We start from the raw sequence: 14,951 nt of genomic DNA, 5'->3' as shown, positions 1-14,951 counted from the left end.
TAACGATGAAATTTGAGGTTTAGTTATTGGAGAAGGCATTGGCTCCTATCTCATTTCCCTAATTTATGCCCACCACAATAATCCTCTTCATAGACTGATCTTTCTGTTGCCAGTGTCTTGGGTAAGTGTACAGGTTGGCCGCCTCGTTAAGTCACCCAGTGTGTGCTGTCTGGATCAGTTGGGTGGTGTTAGGTTTTGATTTGTTTTGGCGCCTCCACTGCGATCCAAATGTCAGGTGCATTTTGCACTGCTATGTAAATACGTTTCTACCCTTTGCAGGTGACTGTCTGTCCAGTTTCCTTTGTGAGTGCTTCCTGTTGTCCACCCTGTGAGCACATTCTCCCTTCTCGTCTCATTTACCCACTCTTCATTCTGAAAAAACACAGAACAGAGCTAGACATCCGTCACCAGTTAAAAGTATTTTTTAAAGGAAATGCTTATCTTGATTACTTAGACTGTTAAGACAAATAATTTTGTGTTGTAATGTAAAGAAGTTATTTTTAATCAGTGTGATCATGCTGTCTCTAATCCTTCAAGTAAATTAAAATTCTTGAGACTACAACTGCTTAAAGCTATTCCAAAGTAACTTTGTGACCTAATTTTTTTAGATTTGATAGTTAATAAGCATTAGTTTTAATTAATTTTTAAAGTACATTCCTGTGTGGCTTCATGATGGTTTTATGCTGTGAGGGATGCATCATTAGACTTTACGGCTGTGCAAGCATTAGAGTGTTCTTAAGCTAAAACAGTGAAGACCATTGAGTATGTAAATATATAGTCTATCATTGAACAAAACATCATGTCATGATTAAGTAGTCAGACTTTAGAAACTTTTAAACATTACAAAAACATAGCTACAATTTTTTTTTTTTCTCTCCAACTTTGTATGTAGAAACTCAGGTAGATGTAACCTGGTACTTTGTTGCACACAGACAGTTCCTTGTCCAGGGGAGTGAGTTTGTAAGTAGCAGAAAAGTTGCCACAGCAAGAGAAAACCCATTGTAACATCTACAAAACCGATTGTAACGTTTTAGGGTTGCAAGCCTCTTCAGGAGCAAACAGGAGCAAAGGTAAACCACACACCAACCAGACTGATGGAGATGAGAGTGAAGAAGATCCACCGGAGCATAAGCCCAGCAAGTTCAAAAGGAGGTAAGTTATATGTTCCTTCTGTTTAGAAATGTGCTAGCATAAGGGTTTGTGTGGTTAAGTGAGTACTTGTTAAATCTTTGTTTTATCTACCGTGTTGCTAACCCTGTAAGAAATGGCAGGATATACTGGTAAGACACTGAGCTTTTAGACCTGTTATCAAATCCCAGCTCTTCCATATTCACATCATTAATTCACTTCTAAACCTTTTTTCTGTAAAATGCACTGAATGCCTATTTTTGTGTTAGATCATTGGGTAGACTGGAGCTGTGGTGCAATATGTCTGACCTTTAGTAGCTTTCAGTGGAATGTAATTCTTATCTAACAGTTGTGGATGGCCCCCCTGGAATTCTGATTGTTTTCTCTAACATTTGGGTATATGTTATCCTCTATTTTTACTGCTTAACTAGTTCTCAATCTCAGGCTCTTATTATAGGAATACTGAGGCAAAGATAAATATCTGGTTCAGTTACTATGTAATAATGGCTGCTATCAAACTAGAGTCCAAACCAACACTTCCCCAGGCACTGTTATTTCTACCTGATACCATTACACATTGAAGGTGTAATATAAAGTAGTCTGTTATAGTCCGAGTTTGCAAGGAAACAATACAGGACACATAATTTAAAGGATTATTTTATAGTACCCAAAGTTAAATACAAAAGAGTGCAAGAAATCTGTTTACACACTAGAGACCCAAAGAATTCAGCTGAGGCCCTGGATACTTGAGTCCAGCTGAAGACCTGGAGCCCATGGCAATGTCCCCACAAGGCCACCTGGAGGCCGAGAGCCCACGACAGTGTCTCATGCAAGTCTGTTTCATGGATCTGCACTGGAAAGGCCCCAAGGTCAGTGATGGAAGCTAAAGGTCTGCACCAGCAGAATAAAGGATCTGTGACAGCAGGGTGAGGGACCTGCAGTGGAGCCAGGAAGCAATGCTTAGGGTAAGGACCAGAGCTCCTCTGAAAAGTGCCACAGCCATCCTCAGCAACAGCGAGGTCCTAAGCTCCTCCGATGGTGAGAACAGCCAAGTTCATATCAGGAAACTAGTGTGACAAGCTACTCCAAGAGATTCAACAGCATGCATCTTTCCCTCTGGAGCCAGGAAGTGATTGATGCTCAAGGACAGAGTTTCCCCAAAGTGAAGCCATTCTCAGCAATAAGTTCTTCCAACAGTGAGACCAACCAAGTTCATACCAGGAAAGCCAGCACAACAAGCTCCTGAGGAGAACTAACAGCACCACTTCCTCCTCTCCAGTTTTCCTTTGTATGTTGTTGACACCAGTCCTCAGCTGGGCCCGTCACACCACACTGATTCAGTCCAGCTGGGTGTTATAAGCTGCCCACCAGTTGTCAGTTTATCATATATTCAAATGCTAGTGCTGTAGAAAACATGGAAAGAATTTGAACCTTTTCTTTCTCTGATAAGGTAATGGGTTATCTGCATAACATTTTTGTGCTCTGCATAACTTCTAGAAAAACAGTAAACAAGCTTTGTAACTGTAGTATTTCAGTACAGAAAACATACCTTGAGTATATCCCTCTACGTACGAAACATTGCTTATTCTATAGTTAGTTCCTAGGACCCATTCGGCACTGAATAGTATTCAGTGGGCTTAATTTAAGTGGAGGAACAACTTTGTAAAGATTCTCACCATTTTTATATACTTGGGGCTATGATCAAGGTAGTCAAATTTCTAAAAGATACCCAATAAGTGGATTCTCCTTTGTTGTATAATATTCTGTATATCAATCCCAACTTAATTCTTAATAATGACATTTTTTTCTTTTAAAAAGTATGTTTTAGTCAGATTGATACTTTTCATCTCTCCTTATTTGTTTTTGTGAAGAACCTCCAGAGATATTACTCTAGGAAATTGATTTCAGGCCTCAGCTTTACGTGGTGTTGGGTAATCTATATATATGCATATTATATTGTGGAATAGAGATAATCACTTGACACGGTGTAAAAGTAATGCTGTATTCCAAACACTGCTAGGTAATTTGGAAAATCCTGTTAAAGTATTTTTTTTCCTGGCTTCCTAGATTTGTGAACTCTGATTGTTTATTGATATTTGGACTTTGGAGTAATGGCTTATCACTATTTACTTTGTTAAATTTATTTAGCCATGAACTGGACGTCGATGAAAATATGGATTCAGACCTTGATGACAGTGGTACCCTTCTGGGATTCAAGCATGGCTCAGGACAAAAGTAATTATTCATAGAAGTTGTTGTCTTTTAGAAGTTTTAACCACTTGGATATTTATGTAGATAATGAGTGGTTTGTATTTGACAGCATTTCAGTGTTGAGACCCTGTCTTCTCTTGTTAGTAAGAATTGTAGTTGAGATACCACTGTACGTGTGTTCCTGTATTCAGTTGCATTTCACAGCTATCTGGTATTATTCCATTTCATAGATAAAAGCAACTGCAGCTTATAAATGTTTTGACTTGGTCAAGATCCCATCATTTACCAGAGAATGAATTTAAACCCAGCCTTTGTAACTTCTAAGCTGGATTTTTACCTAGTTATATCTACCCTGGTGTACATCTAAAAACCATCGCAGACACGGCATGAAGAATTCAGACCTATAGTAAACTTTTCCCTGTGTTACCAAAGTAGAAAAGCTCAAATAAAAAAATAAAGTGAAAATCTTCCTTTCACATCATTCCCATAGGTAGGTAAGTTTTAGAGTTGGGCATACATCCTCACAAATTTACTAGTGTGTACATGCATTGCTGTCCTCTTTATAAACATGAAGATGGGATCATACTGTGTCTAACCTGTGGTTTACTTTTCACCCTTAGCAGTGTAGCACGAACGCCTTTCCTTGTTGGTGCACACAGTGTTTCCCCAGCCTTTCAGGGAGGTGTTGTGTTGGATTCACTATCCTAATAACAGCATCTGGGTTGTTTCCTAAGATCTGCAGTGATTCCAGCTTATTACATCCATTATTCTTTCCTTTGTATCACTGAGGAGTACCCCATTATGTGAATGTATCAGAATTTTTTCAGTCACCTACCTATTGAAGGGTATTTGGAATGTTTCCAGTATTTTACTATTACAGACAGCTGCTGTGCACATTTGTTAACAGACAGCTAAGTTTCTTCTGGAGTTAAATGCCCAAGCATTAAATATAAGGAAATACACATTAAACGTAAAAGAAATATGAATGCATAAGTAATTATGTAAGAACAACTGGCAATATTATCTCATGTTCATCTCAAATAATAAAGAAGTTGAACTGGGTAGAAAAAGGCATACTTTTTGGTTGATTGGTTGGTTAGCTTTGCTTTTTAAGTCAAGGTATCCCAGTCAATACATCCCCTGTGTATCCCAGACTGGCCTGGAACTTCCACTCCTCCAGCCCAGCTTCCCAGGTGCTGGGATTACAGATGCACACCTCACCAGCTGAAGGAATGCGGTTTATGTCAGTTTACATCAGTGGCCTATACCGTTACTACTCTTTCATAGTTCTGAGTGTTGAAATTTCATATCCTGCTTACCTTTTTTATATGTTATGAAATTTAAGTAGCTATCTACACATTTCAGAGTTAGCAGGAAAAGGGCATGGGGACTGTCTCACAATTGATGTATAAATTGACTCCAAATTAGTACGCTCAAAAGTGTATGCTGATGATCATGATACCATAAATAGTTTCTGAAGTTGTCTCCTTGAAATATTTCAAGATTTTGTAGTTCATATAATATTTAAGGCTAAAATCATAAAGTTTAGCAATGTAAAGTTTTAATTTGTCACAGAATGTACTGCTATGCACATGTAATCTTATTCGAGAAACAGCTGTGTGATTCTTGGCAGTAAACGTTCTTAAGATTCCTGTTTTGTTACCTGAGATTTAATTTTAACTGTTTTCCTACTTAGAGTACTCAATTCTATTTGTAAGGATAAGATTACTTTTTAATGTAAAGAAGTTTCTAATATGATTAAAAGGAGTTAAGTGAGTCTTGATATAGTCAAAGAATACTTCATAGCAAAGAAATAGTAGGACTGGGAAAATCAGCTCATTAGATTAAGTGTGCTTTTATCACTTTATTAACAGGGACTTGTGTCTTGTAAATTCACATTAATCTAGGTTAAAATTCTCCACTTACGGTAATTTGAGCATGTTCTAATAAGAGCTTTGGCTCTAGAGAAAATTTTTCCTAATAAGGAGATTATTTTTGTTTGTTTCTTTTGTTTGTTTGTTGTTTCTTTATTGCAATCCACTATTTATAGTTCTACTTCCGTGCTTTAGAAATGTAATTTCTATCTTTGATGTTTCATATTTATTGTAAAATTTACATAAAAAGACTGTAAACTCTTCTGCAATTTGTACTTCAGTGATTTCCAAATTTTTAAAAATTGAAATGGTGGCTACTTATAGCAAAAAACTAGTGAAAATTGTTAGCATTCCTCTCTTTTCCCTATTACAAAACATCCTCCTAGAATTTTAAAGTATGAATCACTTTTGATCTGGTCACAGATATGGTGGAATCCAAAATTTCAGCCATCGCCAGGTCAGGTATCTAGAGAAGAATGTGAAACGTAAATCAAAATATCTGGACATGCGCAGACAAATAAAGCTGAAAAACAAACACATCTTCTTTACTGAAGAATCAGAAAAACCAGTTTTCAAGAGCAGCAAGGCTCTGAGTAAGGTATGTGTGAATTGTGTTTTTTACTACTATGAGAGGATCATATTTTGTGAGCGTGATTATTTAAAGTATTGTGCTCAAATAGGAAGCTTGTTTCTACAAGGTTTAAGGGTGCCTGGAATTCTTTTCCACTTGCTTCCTGAAGGCATACATTGTGTGTAAACTAGATTTTAGGAGGCAATGTGAAAAGGGGGTGTTTGAAAGCTAAAGCAATGGTATCGAGGAAGATGAGTAAGTCAGGTCGCCTCACCTGCACAGTAGCAGGCCAGGAAGAGAACTTCTTGCCTGTTTCAGCCTAAGTAGCATCCTTATCATCTAAATCTGATAGGTCTTTACTATAAGCTTAATTAAGAGCTCATTCCTATAGCGTGAAATACAAGACTAGTTTACTGACACGCATTATAATTGTATCTTCTGTCTCCAACTTTGCTATGCCTGCCATCCAGATAGTTGAAAAGCGAAAGTGATAAGAATATTGTTTCGTTTGATAAGTTAGCCTTCTGCCTTGTAGGGCAAAAAGCACTTTAAGGAAAAAAAACAAAGGAAAGGAAAGAGATCAAGACATGGGTGGAGAGAAGGAAAGAAGGGATGAAAAAAGTAATTATGTGCATGTACCAACTCCCCACAAGGAATGTGAACATTATGTACTTCAAACATGTCCTAATAAAAACAAAATATTTTTAAGAAAGCACCTTCTTGTCAGGGACATAGCTCAATGGCACAGTGCCTACCTGGCAAGCGCTAGGTCATGAGTTTGATTCCTGGTACCAAACAACAAACAAAAAAAGCACCTTCTCATGAGTAGAACCCTGGTATCAGTCATATCACCAACAGTTCTATGGGGCATAAAAACTAATCTCACAGTCTGAGATGACTTTTGTTTTGCTCTCAGATTACATTTTCCTGCTTGATTTCAGCATGATTGTAAAATTTATTAAAAAGGGTAGCTGGTTTTGTTTTTTATTATGTTTCAGGTTGGCCAGTTGCTGCTTACATTTTCATGAGCGTGTAGTGGTCGTAGCTGTATCTGAAAAGGACCTCCTAGCCGGCCCTACTGTAGGGCTTTTCTTGATGCTTTAGATGCAGTAGTTTAGATGCATCCAGTCACCTGTCAGGGAGAAGGGAGGCAGTGCTGCCGCGTCCCTAGAGCTCTGGTTAGCTGTGGGCACTTCAGGAGAGCCTGAAACAGGAGTAGATTCCCTCAGTAGATCTGAGTTACCTCACAGCACCGGTCTGCGTCAGAGGGGATGAACCTGTGGCACAACTCTTGTATTTATTTTTCTTTAAAGATAGAAGATGTGAATATAGGAGATTTTTCTCTTTTAACTAAAACCTCAGTATTCAGGTTTAATTGCAATATGAGCACTTTGTGGTAAATAAGTGGATTTGGGGGTTACAATTTGGGCCTCATCTCTAAAATGTTCACTGTCAGTGCTCTAGGTTGCTACCTGTTGTGTATCTACACTGTTGTTTTAATTTATTAACTCTCACGAAGGTCATGAAGACCTAGTATGAAGAACGCTCTTGTTTTGGAAGACACAAGGAAGTCTTGCCTTCTGACCTTGGGCCTTGTTAACATTTCAACAAATAAACTTACATAGCTTTTAGGGCTCCTCTCCCTGACTCTGCTGCTGATAAAGGCAGCATTCATTCTTTCCAGGATAACACTGCTTTTACTTCTAAAGACAAATCGGCACTAAGTCTTTTACAGTTCATCCTTGATATTATGTAGACCATTGCAGAAAGCTTTGTAAGTTGAAATTGGAAAACTGAAAATAATGACTTAAGTAGATATTGTTGTTCAGTGATAGTAGATATCATTTATAATATCAGGAAGCAGTTACATTGTTAGGAGTCTTTATGGAAAGCTACTGGTGCAGTTTGGCTTTACCTCTTAGTGTTAATTTATAGCAGGAAGTGTTTAATCTGACACTTTATTTTTGAAAAGTTCTTTAATAAGGTCATGGGGTGCCCAGATAAATTCCAATTAGCCTGGAATTATTTATTAGCTTGTGTGATGCAGTATACTTCTCAGAAGTAGTAATTATGACAGCTTGTCAGTCTAGTCACAAGTGCTAGAAGGCAGGGAAGATTCTTGTTAGTTTAAAATTAATTCATGACCATGATGTTTTAAAATTTCAGGTAGAGAAATTTCTAAAATGGATTAGTGAACCAGCGGAGGAGGAAGCCTCACAGGAGTTGTTTCCTCACAACGGTATACAGGACAGTTGCTCCAGCAGCGATTCAGAGAAACAGGACACATCTGTTACGAAGCCTGACGACCTAATGGAAAGCAGAAGTCCAGAAGCCGTGAAGTGTCAGGCCAGCTCTTCAGCCAGTGAGCCGGAAACAGAAAAGAGTGAACAGGACAGCCCAGTAGCAGCTGTTCCAGAGAAGCAGGACTGTGCTGCTCAGGAAACCCCAGACTTTCCCCAGGTAGAAGCTAAAGGTAAGAGAAATCGGCTTCAGCTTCCAGTGGGTTTCGATGTGTGCTTTCTCTTTCATTTATATTTTCTTAGTTCTCATTTCTGAGTCACCTGTAGCTTAGGATTTACACTGTCGTATTTTAAGTGGGGAAAAGGCAGTAATTGTGTTGTTGGCCGTGACGGGCCACTCCCAGCACTGTCTGAGCTCAGCAAAGCATAGCGGGGGGGGGGGGGGGGGATTGCATTTGAGCTCACTGCCACCTCCCTGTTCCCCTGAGCTAGAGGTAGCCTGTCCTTGAAATTTGGTGTAGCACAGGCTTTGTTTTTGTAGGTACTTCACTTGTTTGTTGTTGGTGATGGTAGTGGTTTTCATGATACATTGATTTAAAGTATTCACAGTCGTTGGCACTAATAAATGGAAAAACAAATAACAAAAATTCCTTGATGATTCCAAATAATAATTGTATCCAGTGGAATATAGAAATGCTTTCTTTAAACATTTTCATTTGCTCTCACATTCAGGTTATTGATGCACTATTTCAGTCTTGTCTGGATGCAACAACTGTACCTGTTAGGATCCTTCATCATTTCCTTCTTAATACAACGTTGAAGGAAATACCTTACTTGAGTCTTGCTTCTTTTTTCTTTCTGCAGATGTGAATATATATCTATAGTCTTCATACCACATTTCTTCCCCTTAACACCATAGTTGGGGTAGGGTTTTTGTTTATTCTTTTCCTTTCTTAATCAGTGTTACAACAACTGATGTTCATGTGAATAACACTTGCAGATTTCTGAAATGTCTTCTGGTACCTCATTCTTATTTAATCTGCAGTGTAGCCCAGTGGATAGGTGTTTGTTCTCCATTCTACAAGTACAGAAAGTAGCTCAAAGAAATTAAAAAGTGGCCAAAGAAAGTAGTGTAACTGGAACTCTACCACATTCTCTGATTCCTAAGTCTCATACTTCCAGGAACAGTTACTGTAATGCTAGTAATTTTTACTTGGATGATATTGATTTTCAAAATAATCTGAGGAATTCTGACATTTAGTAATTGGGTTACTTGACATTAGATTATATATGAGATAGTCTCATATAATGAAGAATTGTCATTGTCACCCAAAATTATCATCATTGCCTCTGTTGAAAAACACCACAATTTGCTCTTGGTGGCTTTTCTGTTTGCCGTGATCTAGTAACCATGTAAGACAGTCTTATCCCTGAAGACTGTATAAATGAAATGTGCCTTTATTCTGTGTCAATTAAGATGTCTTATTTTTATTCTTACCTGTAATAACACTCATCTTTCTGTGTTGCTAAATCAGCTTAGAACTGAAGCCAGATAATCAAAACTAGTAGTCAGTTATCTAAGAAAAGAATCATTTAGTCTGTGAATGATTGAGATCCTTTTCTGTGGATTGGAATTAATGACCTATGTTTCATTTTTTCAGATGCTGTATGTCTTCTCAGATTAACATTTTCCTGCCAGCCGAACCACCAGTGGTACATGCATGGCTGTCCCATCCAGCAGCTTGAACCACTGGTGGTCCAAATGGATCTAATTACTTTCTTGATCTTTTTAAAAAAAACTCAAAAAGTCTATAAATGAACTAAGTCTAGTCATTGCTTGAATTTTAATAATTATCTAAATATGAATATTAATACTATGCATACCAATAAAAAATTACAGTAATCAATTTTATTTCATTAAATTAAAAGAAATATATATTTGTGAAGTTTATCAATAATTAATTCTCTAAATCTTAACATGGAAATCTTAAAAGTGTACACCCCTCGGTTGTTATATAAAATATAGTGTTTACAGCTGCTGAACCAACCTGTACTACAGTCATTTTATACCATTTTAATGTTTTCCTTAAGGAACTATAATACAGTGATAGCTGGTCTGCTGAATCATCATCTTTCTTTATATTATTGCAATTGAAGACCCCCTAAGAAGTAGTACCAGCCACCCAAAGGAAGTCATGCAGTGGTTCAAGCCAGATGGAAATACCAAATTCAAATCAGAGCCACCAGCAGCAAGACATCCGAATTACAACTCCTTTGTGAATTGTTAATGTGGCCAGGGCTTGAGCTTAATCATTCCTTGCACGGTTCTGTTTTAAAAGAAGTGAGAAACATTTACATTTAAAAATTCACCAACTAAACCAGTATTGTGACCAACAGAAACAGTAACTTTTATACCTATGTTGGTATTTGTCTCCACAGCTTATCTGAAATGCTTGGGACCAAATGAATTTCAGATTTTAGAATGTTTGCATATAAATGTGAAAATATTTTGGGGATATGGCTGAAATCCTAACACAAAATTCATTTGTATTGCATTGTACCATGTACACGTAAGCTGATGATAATTTCATACTATATTTTTAGTGCCTCTGAGTTTTGGTTGCAACTGGTCAGATGAGGTCAGATGTGGATTTTCCATTTGTGGTATCGTGTCAAATCAGAATTTTTAGATTTGGAGAACTTCAGAATTTCAGGTTTGGGATGCTCAGTCTGTATCTTTGTCAGTACTGTAAATGAAATTAGTAAACTGCAGTTTACTAATTGTTTTTGTAAGTATAAAGAATTGGTGTCTATAGAACCTGGGTCACTTTTCTAATTTCAAAGTCAGTAAGTAGCACAATGGAGGCAGCAGCACAAAGCCACCGGAGTTCTGGTCACTGTCTCCTTGTCTCTGGGTGTGCTGTTACATACGCGCTCTGGGATGTTGTCTGAAAGGGTAGTTATTTGATATGGCTGCACTTTATCTAAAAGTTTACCGTGATTTCCTTTTTTAATAGTGAACATTTGTATTCTTTGTATTTTATTTTAGCTGAAATTAAAAAGAAGAAAAAGAAAAAAAATAAGAACAGAAAGATATGTAGCATACCTCCTGAAATAGCTGCCGTTCCTGAGCTGATGAAATACTGGGCCCAGAGATACAGGCTGTTTTCCCGATTTGATGATGGGATTAAGTTAGATAGAGGTAAGGTGTATGTGTGCTTCTTAATTGTATTTTAAAACCTTCTATGAGCTGAGCGTGGTGGCGCACATCTGTAATCCCAGCACTCAGGAGGCTGAGGCAGAAGGCTCATTGCAAGTTCAAAACCATCCTGGGCTACAAAGTGAGCCCAAGGCCAGCCTGAACTGCATGGTGAGACTGTGTCTCAAAAAGACAAAAAAAAGCACTTTTAAGTAGATTTGTCTGTTTTCAGCATTTTACTGTAGTCTCTTTTTTGACTCAGCTAGACACACCATACCACTGTGCATTAACACGTTAGCATGTATTTGCTAAGAACAAGCGAACAAGTGTATACAAGTGCTAAGAACAAGTGAACAAGTGTTTATGTAACAGAAGTTCCTTCTACAGTCCAAATCATTGTTCATTTGTCCTGTCGTGTCTGTCCATTTGCTTCTTCTTTAGTTTCTTTCCCTACATTGGTTATTTGAGACAGAGTCCCACTGTGTATTTCAGACTGGCCTCAAAAACATAGCTATCTTTCTGCCTCAGCCTCACAAGTGCTGGGGTTATAGACATGCATCATCTCACCCTGCTTCCTGTGATGTCTTTTAAAGGATTTTTATCCTTATGGTGAAATCACTACATACCCTGTGAAAATTCAGAAAATCATTAATTCATACTTTGAAAATCTTTAGACTCATAGAATAGGAAACACAGAAAAAATGGATAGATTCCTAGATTATATATAAATTACGAAAGCTGAATCAAGAAGATGGGTTATTCAGAATAACCCAGTAACAGTCAATGAAATTGAAAATGTAATTAAAAACTTAACCAACAAAAAAAAAGCCAGGTCCTGATGGATTCAGTGCTGAATTCTACAAGAAATTTAGAGAAGATTTACTACCAGTATTCCTTAAACTCTTTAGTGAACTGGAAAGGGAAGTAGTCCTCCCTAACTCATTTCTGGTGGTAAGTGTCACTCTGATACCCAAACCAGAAAAGGACCCAACCAAAAATGAGAACTACAGGCCAGTCTCCCTACTGAACATAGATGCAAGATACCGGCAGTGTCGGGATAGTTCGATATATGCAAATCAGTAAGTGTAATGCAGCATATCAACAGAGTCAAAGACAATCACATGATGATTTCAAAGTGCAGAAAAAGCATTTGACAAGTCTAACACTCATGATAAAAACTATAGAAAATCAGAACAGCTCAGTGGCCTAAGTGCCTGCCTTGCAAACGTGTGGTCATGAATTGGATCCCCGGTACTGATTTAAAAAAAAAAAAAGAAAAGAAAATCAGAACAGATGGTTGTTATCTCAGACTAATAAAAGCCATCTATGACAAACCAACAGCCAGCATCACACCAAATGGACAAAAACTTAACCTTTCACTTTAAAGTTCAGGAACAAGACCTGGATGTCTACTGTCACCACTCCTGCTATTCTGTACAGTTCTGGAAACATTAGACAGAACAACTACACTAGAGAGAAATAAAAGGAATAAGGATAGAAAAGGAAGAAGTTAGATTATCATTATTCACAGATGATATGATACTTTGCACAGAAGACCTCAGAAGCTCCACCAAAAGACTACTGAATTTAATAACCATATTTAGCAGTGTGACTGGATGCAAACTCAAAACTCAAAAATCATAGCATTTCTATACATAAGCTACAGACTCACAGAGAAGGAAATTAGGGAAACTACACCCTTTACAATAGCTTGCAAAACAATGGAATACTTAGGAATCAATCTAACAAAAGAATAAAAGATCTCTACATTGAAAACTACAGTGTTCTGCAAAAGAAGATTGAAAAGGATGTCAGAAAATGGAAGTTATCACCTGCTTTGAACAGGAAGAACCCACATAGCAAAAATGACCCTACTGCCAAAATTGTTACACAGATTTAATGCAGTCTCAATCAAAATGCTACTAGTTTAACTCACAGATCTAGAAAAAAACATTTCTAAAATTCGTATGTAACCAGAAGGGACCTAAAATAGCAAAGGCAGTCCTAGGCAACAAAGACAAGACAGGAGTTTTATAATCCCTGACTTGAAATTATACTACAAAGCTATAGTGATAAAATCAACATAATAACCCGGTTGGGTACTCTCCCCCCCCCAAAAAAATCAACATAATAGTTGCAAAAAAACCAGACCTGAGGACCAGCAAAGCAAACTAGAAGATAGAGATGCAGCTACAAACACACTCAACCACATTATCTTGCTTTACAAAGATGCCAAACATGTTAACCAGAAGAAAGGTTGCCTCTTTAATAAGTGATGTTGGAAAAACTGGCTCTCTGTATGCCAAAGATTGAAACTAGACTCATGTCTATATCACCATGTACCAAGCTGAAGTCAAAATGGATCAAGGTTCTAAATATTAAAACAGAAACACTAGGTCTACTGGAAGAGGAAGAAGGTAGAAATCTTGAAGACAAGTGTAGGTAAAGAGTTTATGAACAAAACCCAGACTGCACAGGGAATACTTCAAAGAACCAACAACTGGGACCTCATTATAAAGCTTTTGCACTGCAAGAGAAACCCTCAGAGTGAAGAGACAATCCACAGCATGGGAGAAAACGTTAACCAATGTTCCTCAGACAAAGGATTACTATCAAGAACATTAAGAACTCAAAAAAATCAATCCTCCCAAATTTAAAGACTCTAGCCAACAATGGGCATCTGAGATGAATACACAATTCTCAGGTGAAGAAGTACAAACAGCAAATAAATATATGTAAAAATGTTCAACATCACTCGTCATCCAAGAAATGCAAATTAAAACAATGCTGAGATTTCATCTCACTCCAGAAAGCATGGCTATCATCAAATCAACCAATAACAAATCCTGGCAGGACTGAGGGGAAAGGAACCCTTCTCCATGTTAGTGGAGGTATGGACTGGTGCAACCACTGGAAATCGGTGTGGAGATACCTAAAAATCTATAGTTAGAGGTGCCACTCAACTTAGTTGTTCCCCTTCTGAGTATTTTCGCAGAATTGAAAACATCACACCACAGTGATACATGTGCACCCAAGTTTATAGCAGCACAATTTGTAACACAGATGACCTTGGAAACACCTCAGCAACTGAGAAATGGATCAACAAAATATAGTCTGTTAATACAATGGAGAACTACTCAGCCATAAAGAAGGGTGAACTGGAGACTTAAAGGTAAATGGATGCACCTAGAGATCATAGTCCTAAGTGAAATAAATCAGATCACATGTGGAAACACTGTATTATCTCCCTGGTAGGAGAAAATGAATGAGTAAATAACATCCAAAATGTATAGTAGATACCGTGAAATGGGAAGAAAATAATCTTTTTCTTCCAGTATAGGATCATGTGTTACACTCAGTTTTCTTGTTGATTTAGTTTTCTTTAATCTGCAATGATGGGTTGTTTTCAGGTGTTGTTTTTGTTGCTGTTCCCGTGCTGGAGACCTAGGACTTTAGCCTTACCAAATGAAGCACCTTACCACTGAACTACACCCCCAGCCCTACTTTGACATTTTTCAGAGAGATAGTGGCCAATCATTTTATCTAGACTGTCTCTCATTTTGAAAGTTTTTTGTGGGTTTGTTTTTTTTTTTTTTTTTTTTTGGTGCCAAGAATTGAACTCATGACCTCATACTTCTCAGACAAGCGTTGTGCCACTGAACTGTATCCCTGGCCCTCATTTTGGATATATATGTACTTATAAAACTTTCAGATAGATTTAATCTGTA

At 37.5% G+C, this 14,951-nt stretch overlaps 1 protein-coding gene across 2 annotated transcripts in view; it reads left to right on the top strand.

Moving 5' to 3' along the window:
• Window positions 1-14,951, top strand: part of Tgs1 (trimethylguanosine synthase 1) — a 41,818-nt gene that overhangs the window by 12,671 nt on the left and 14,196 nt on the right. For both annotated transcript variants that reach the window (XM_063258488.1, XM_003465983.5), the window contains exons 5-9: window positions 1,035-1,152; window positions 3,277-3,363; window positions 5,637-5,811; window positions 7,951-8,257; window positions 11,074-11,226. In XM_063258488.1, the coding sequence (XP_063114558.1) occupies window positions 1,035-1,152; window positions 3,277-3,363; window positions 5,637-5,811; window positions 7,951-8,257; window positions 11,074-11,226 (840 nt within the window). The remainder of the gene's footprint in view (window positions 1-1,034; window positions 1,153-3,276; window positions 3,364-5,636; window positions 5,812-7,950; window positions 8,258-11,073; window positions 11,227-14,951) is intronic.

The sequence above is a fragment of the Cavia porcellus genome, unplaced genomic scaffold (genome assembly GCF_034190915.1).
Source record: "Cavia porcellus strain 051 isolate PalLab524CR breed Dunkin Hartley unplaced genomic scaffold, mCavPor4.1 scaffold_11, whole genome shotgun sequence".
Lineage (NCBI taxonomy): Eukaryota > Metazoa > Chordata > Mammalia > Rodentia > Caviidae > Cavia > Cavia porcellus.
Note: the sequence above shows the minus strand (reverse complement) of the source record. Positions and strands in the feature narration are given on the sequence as shown.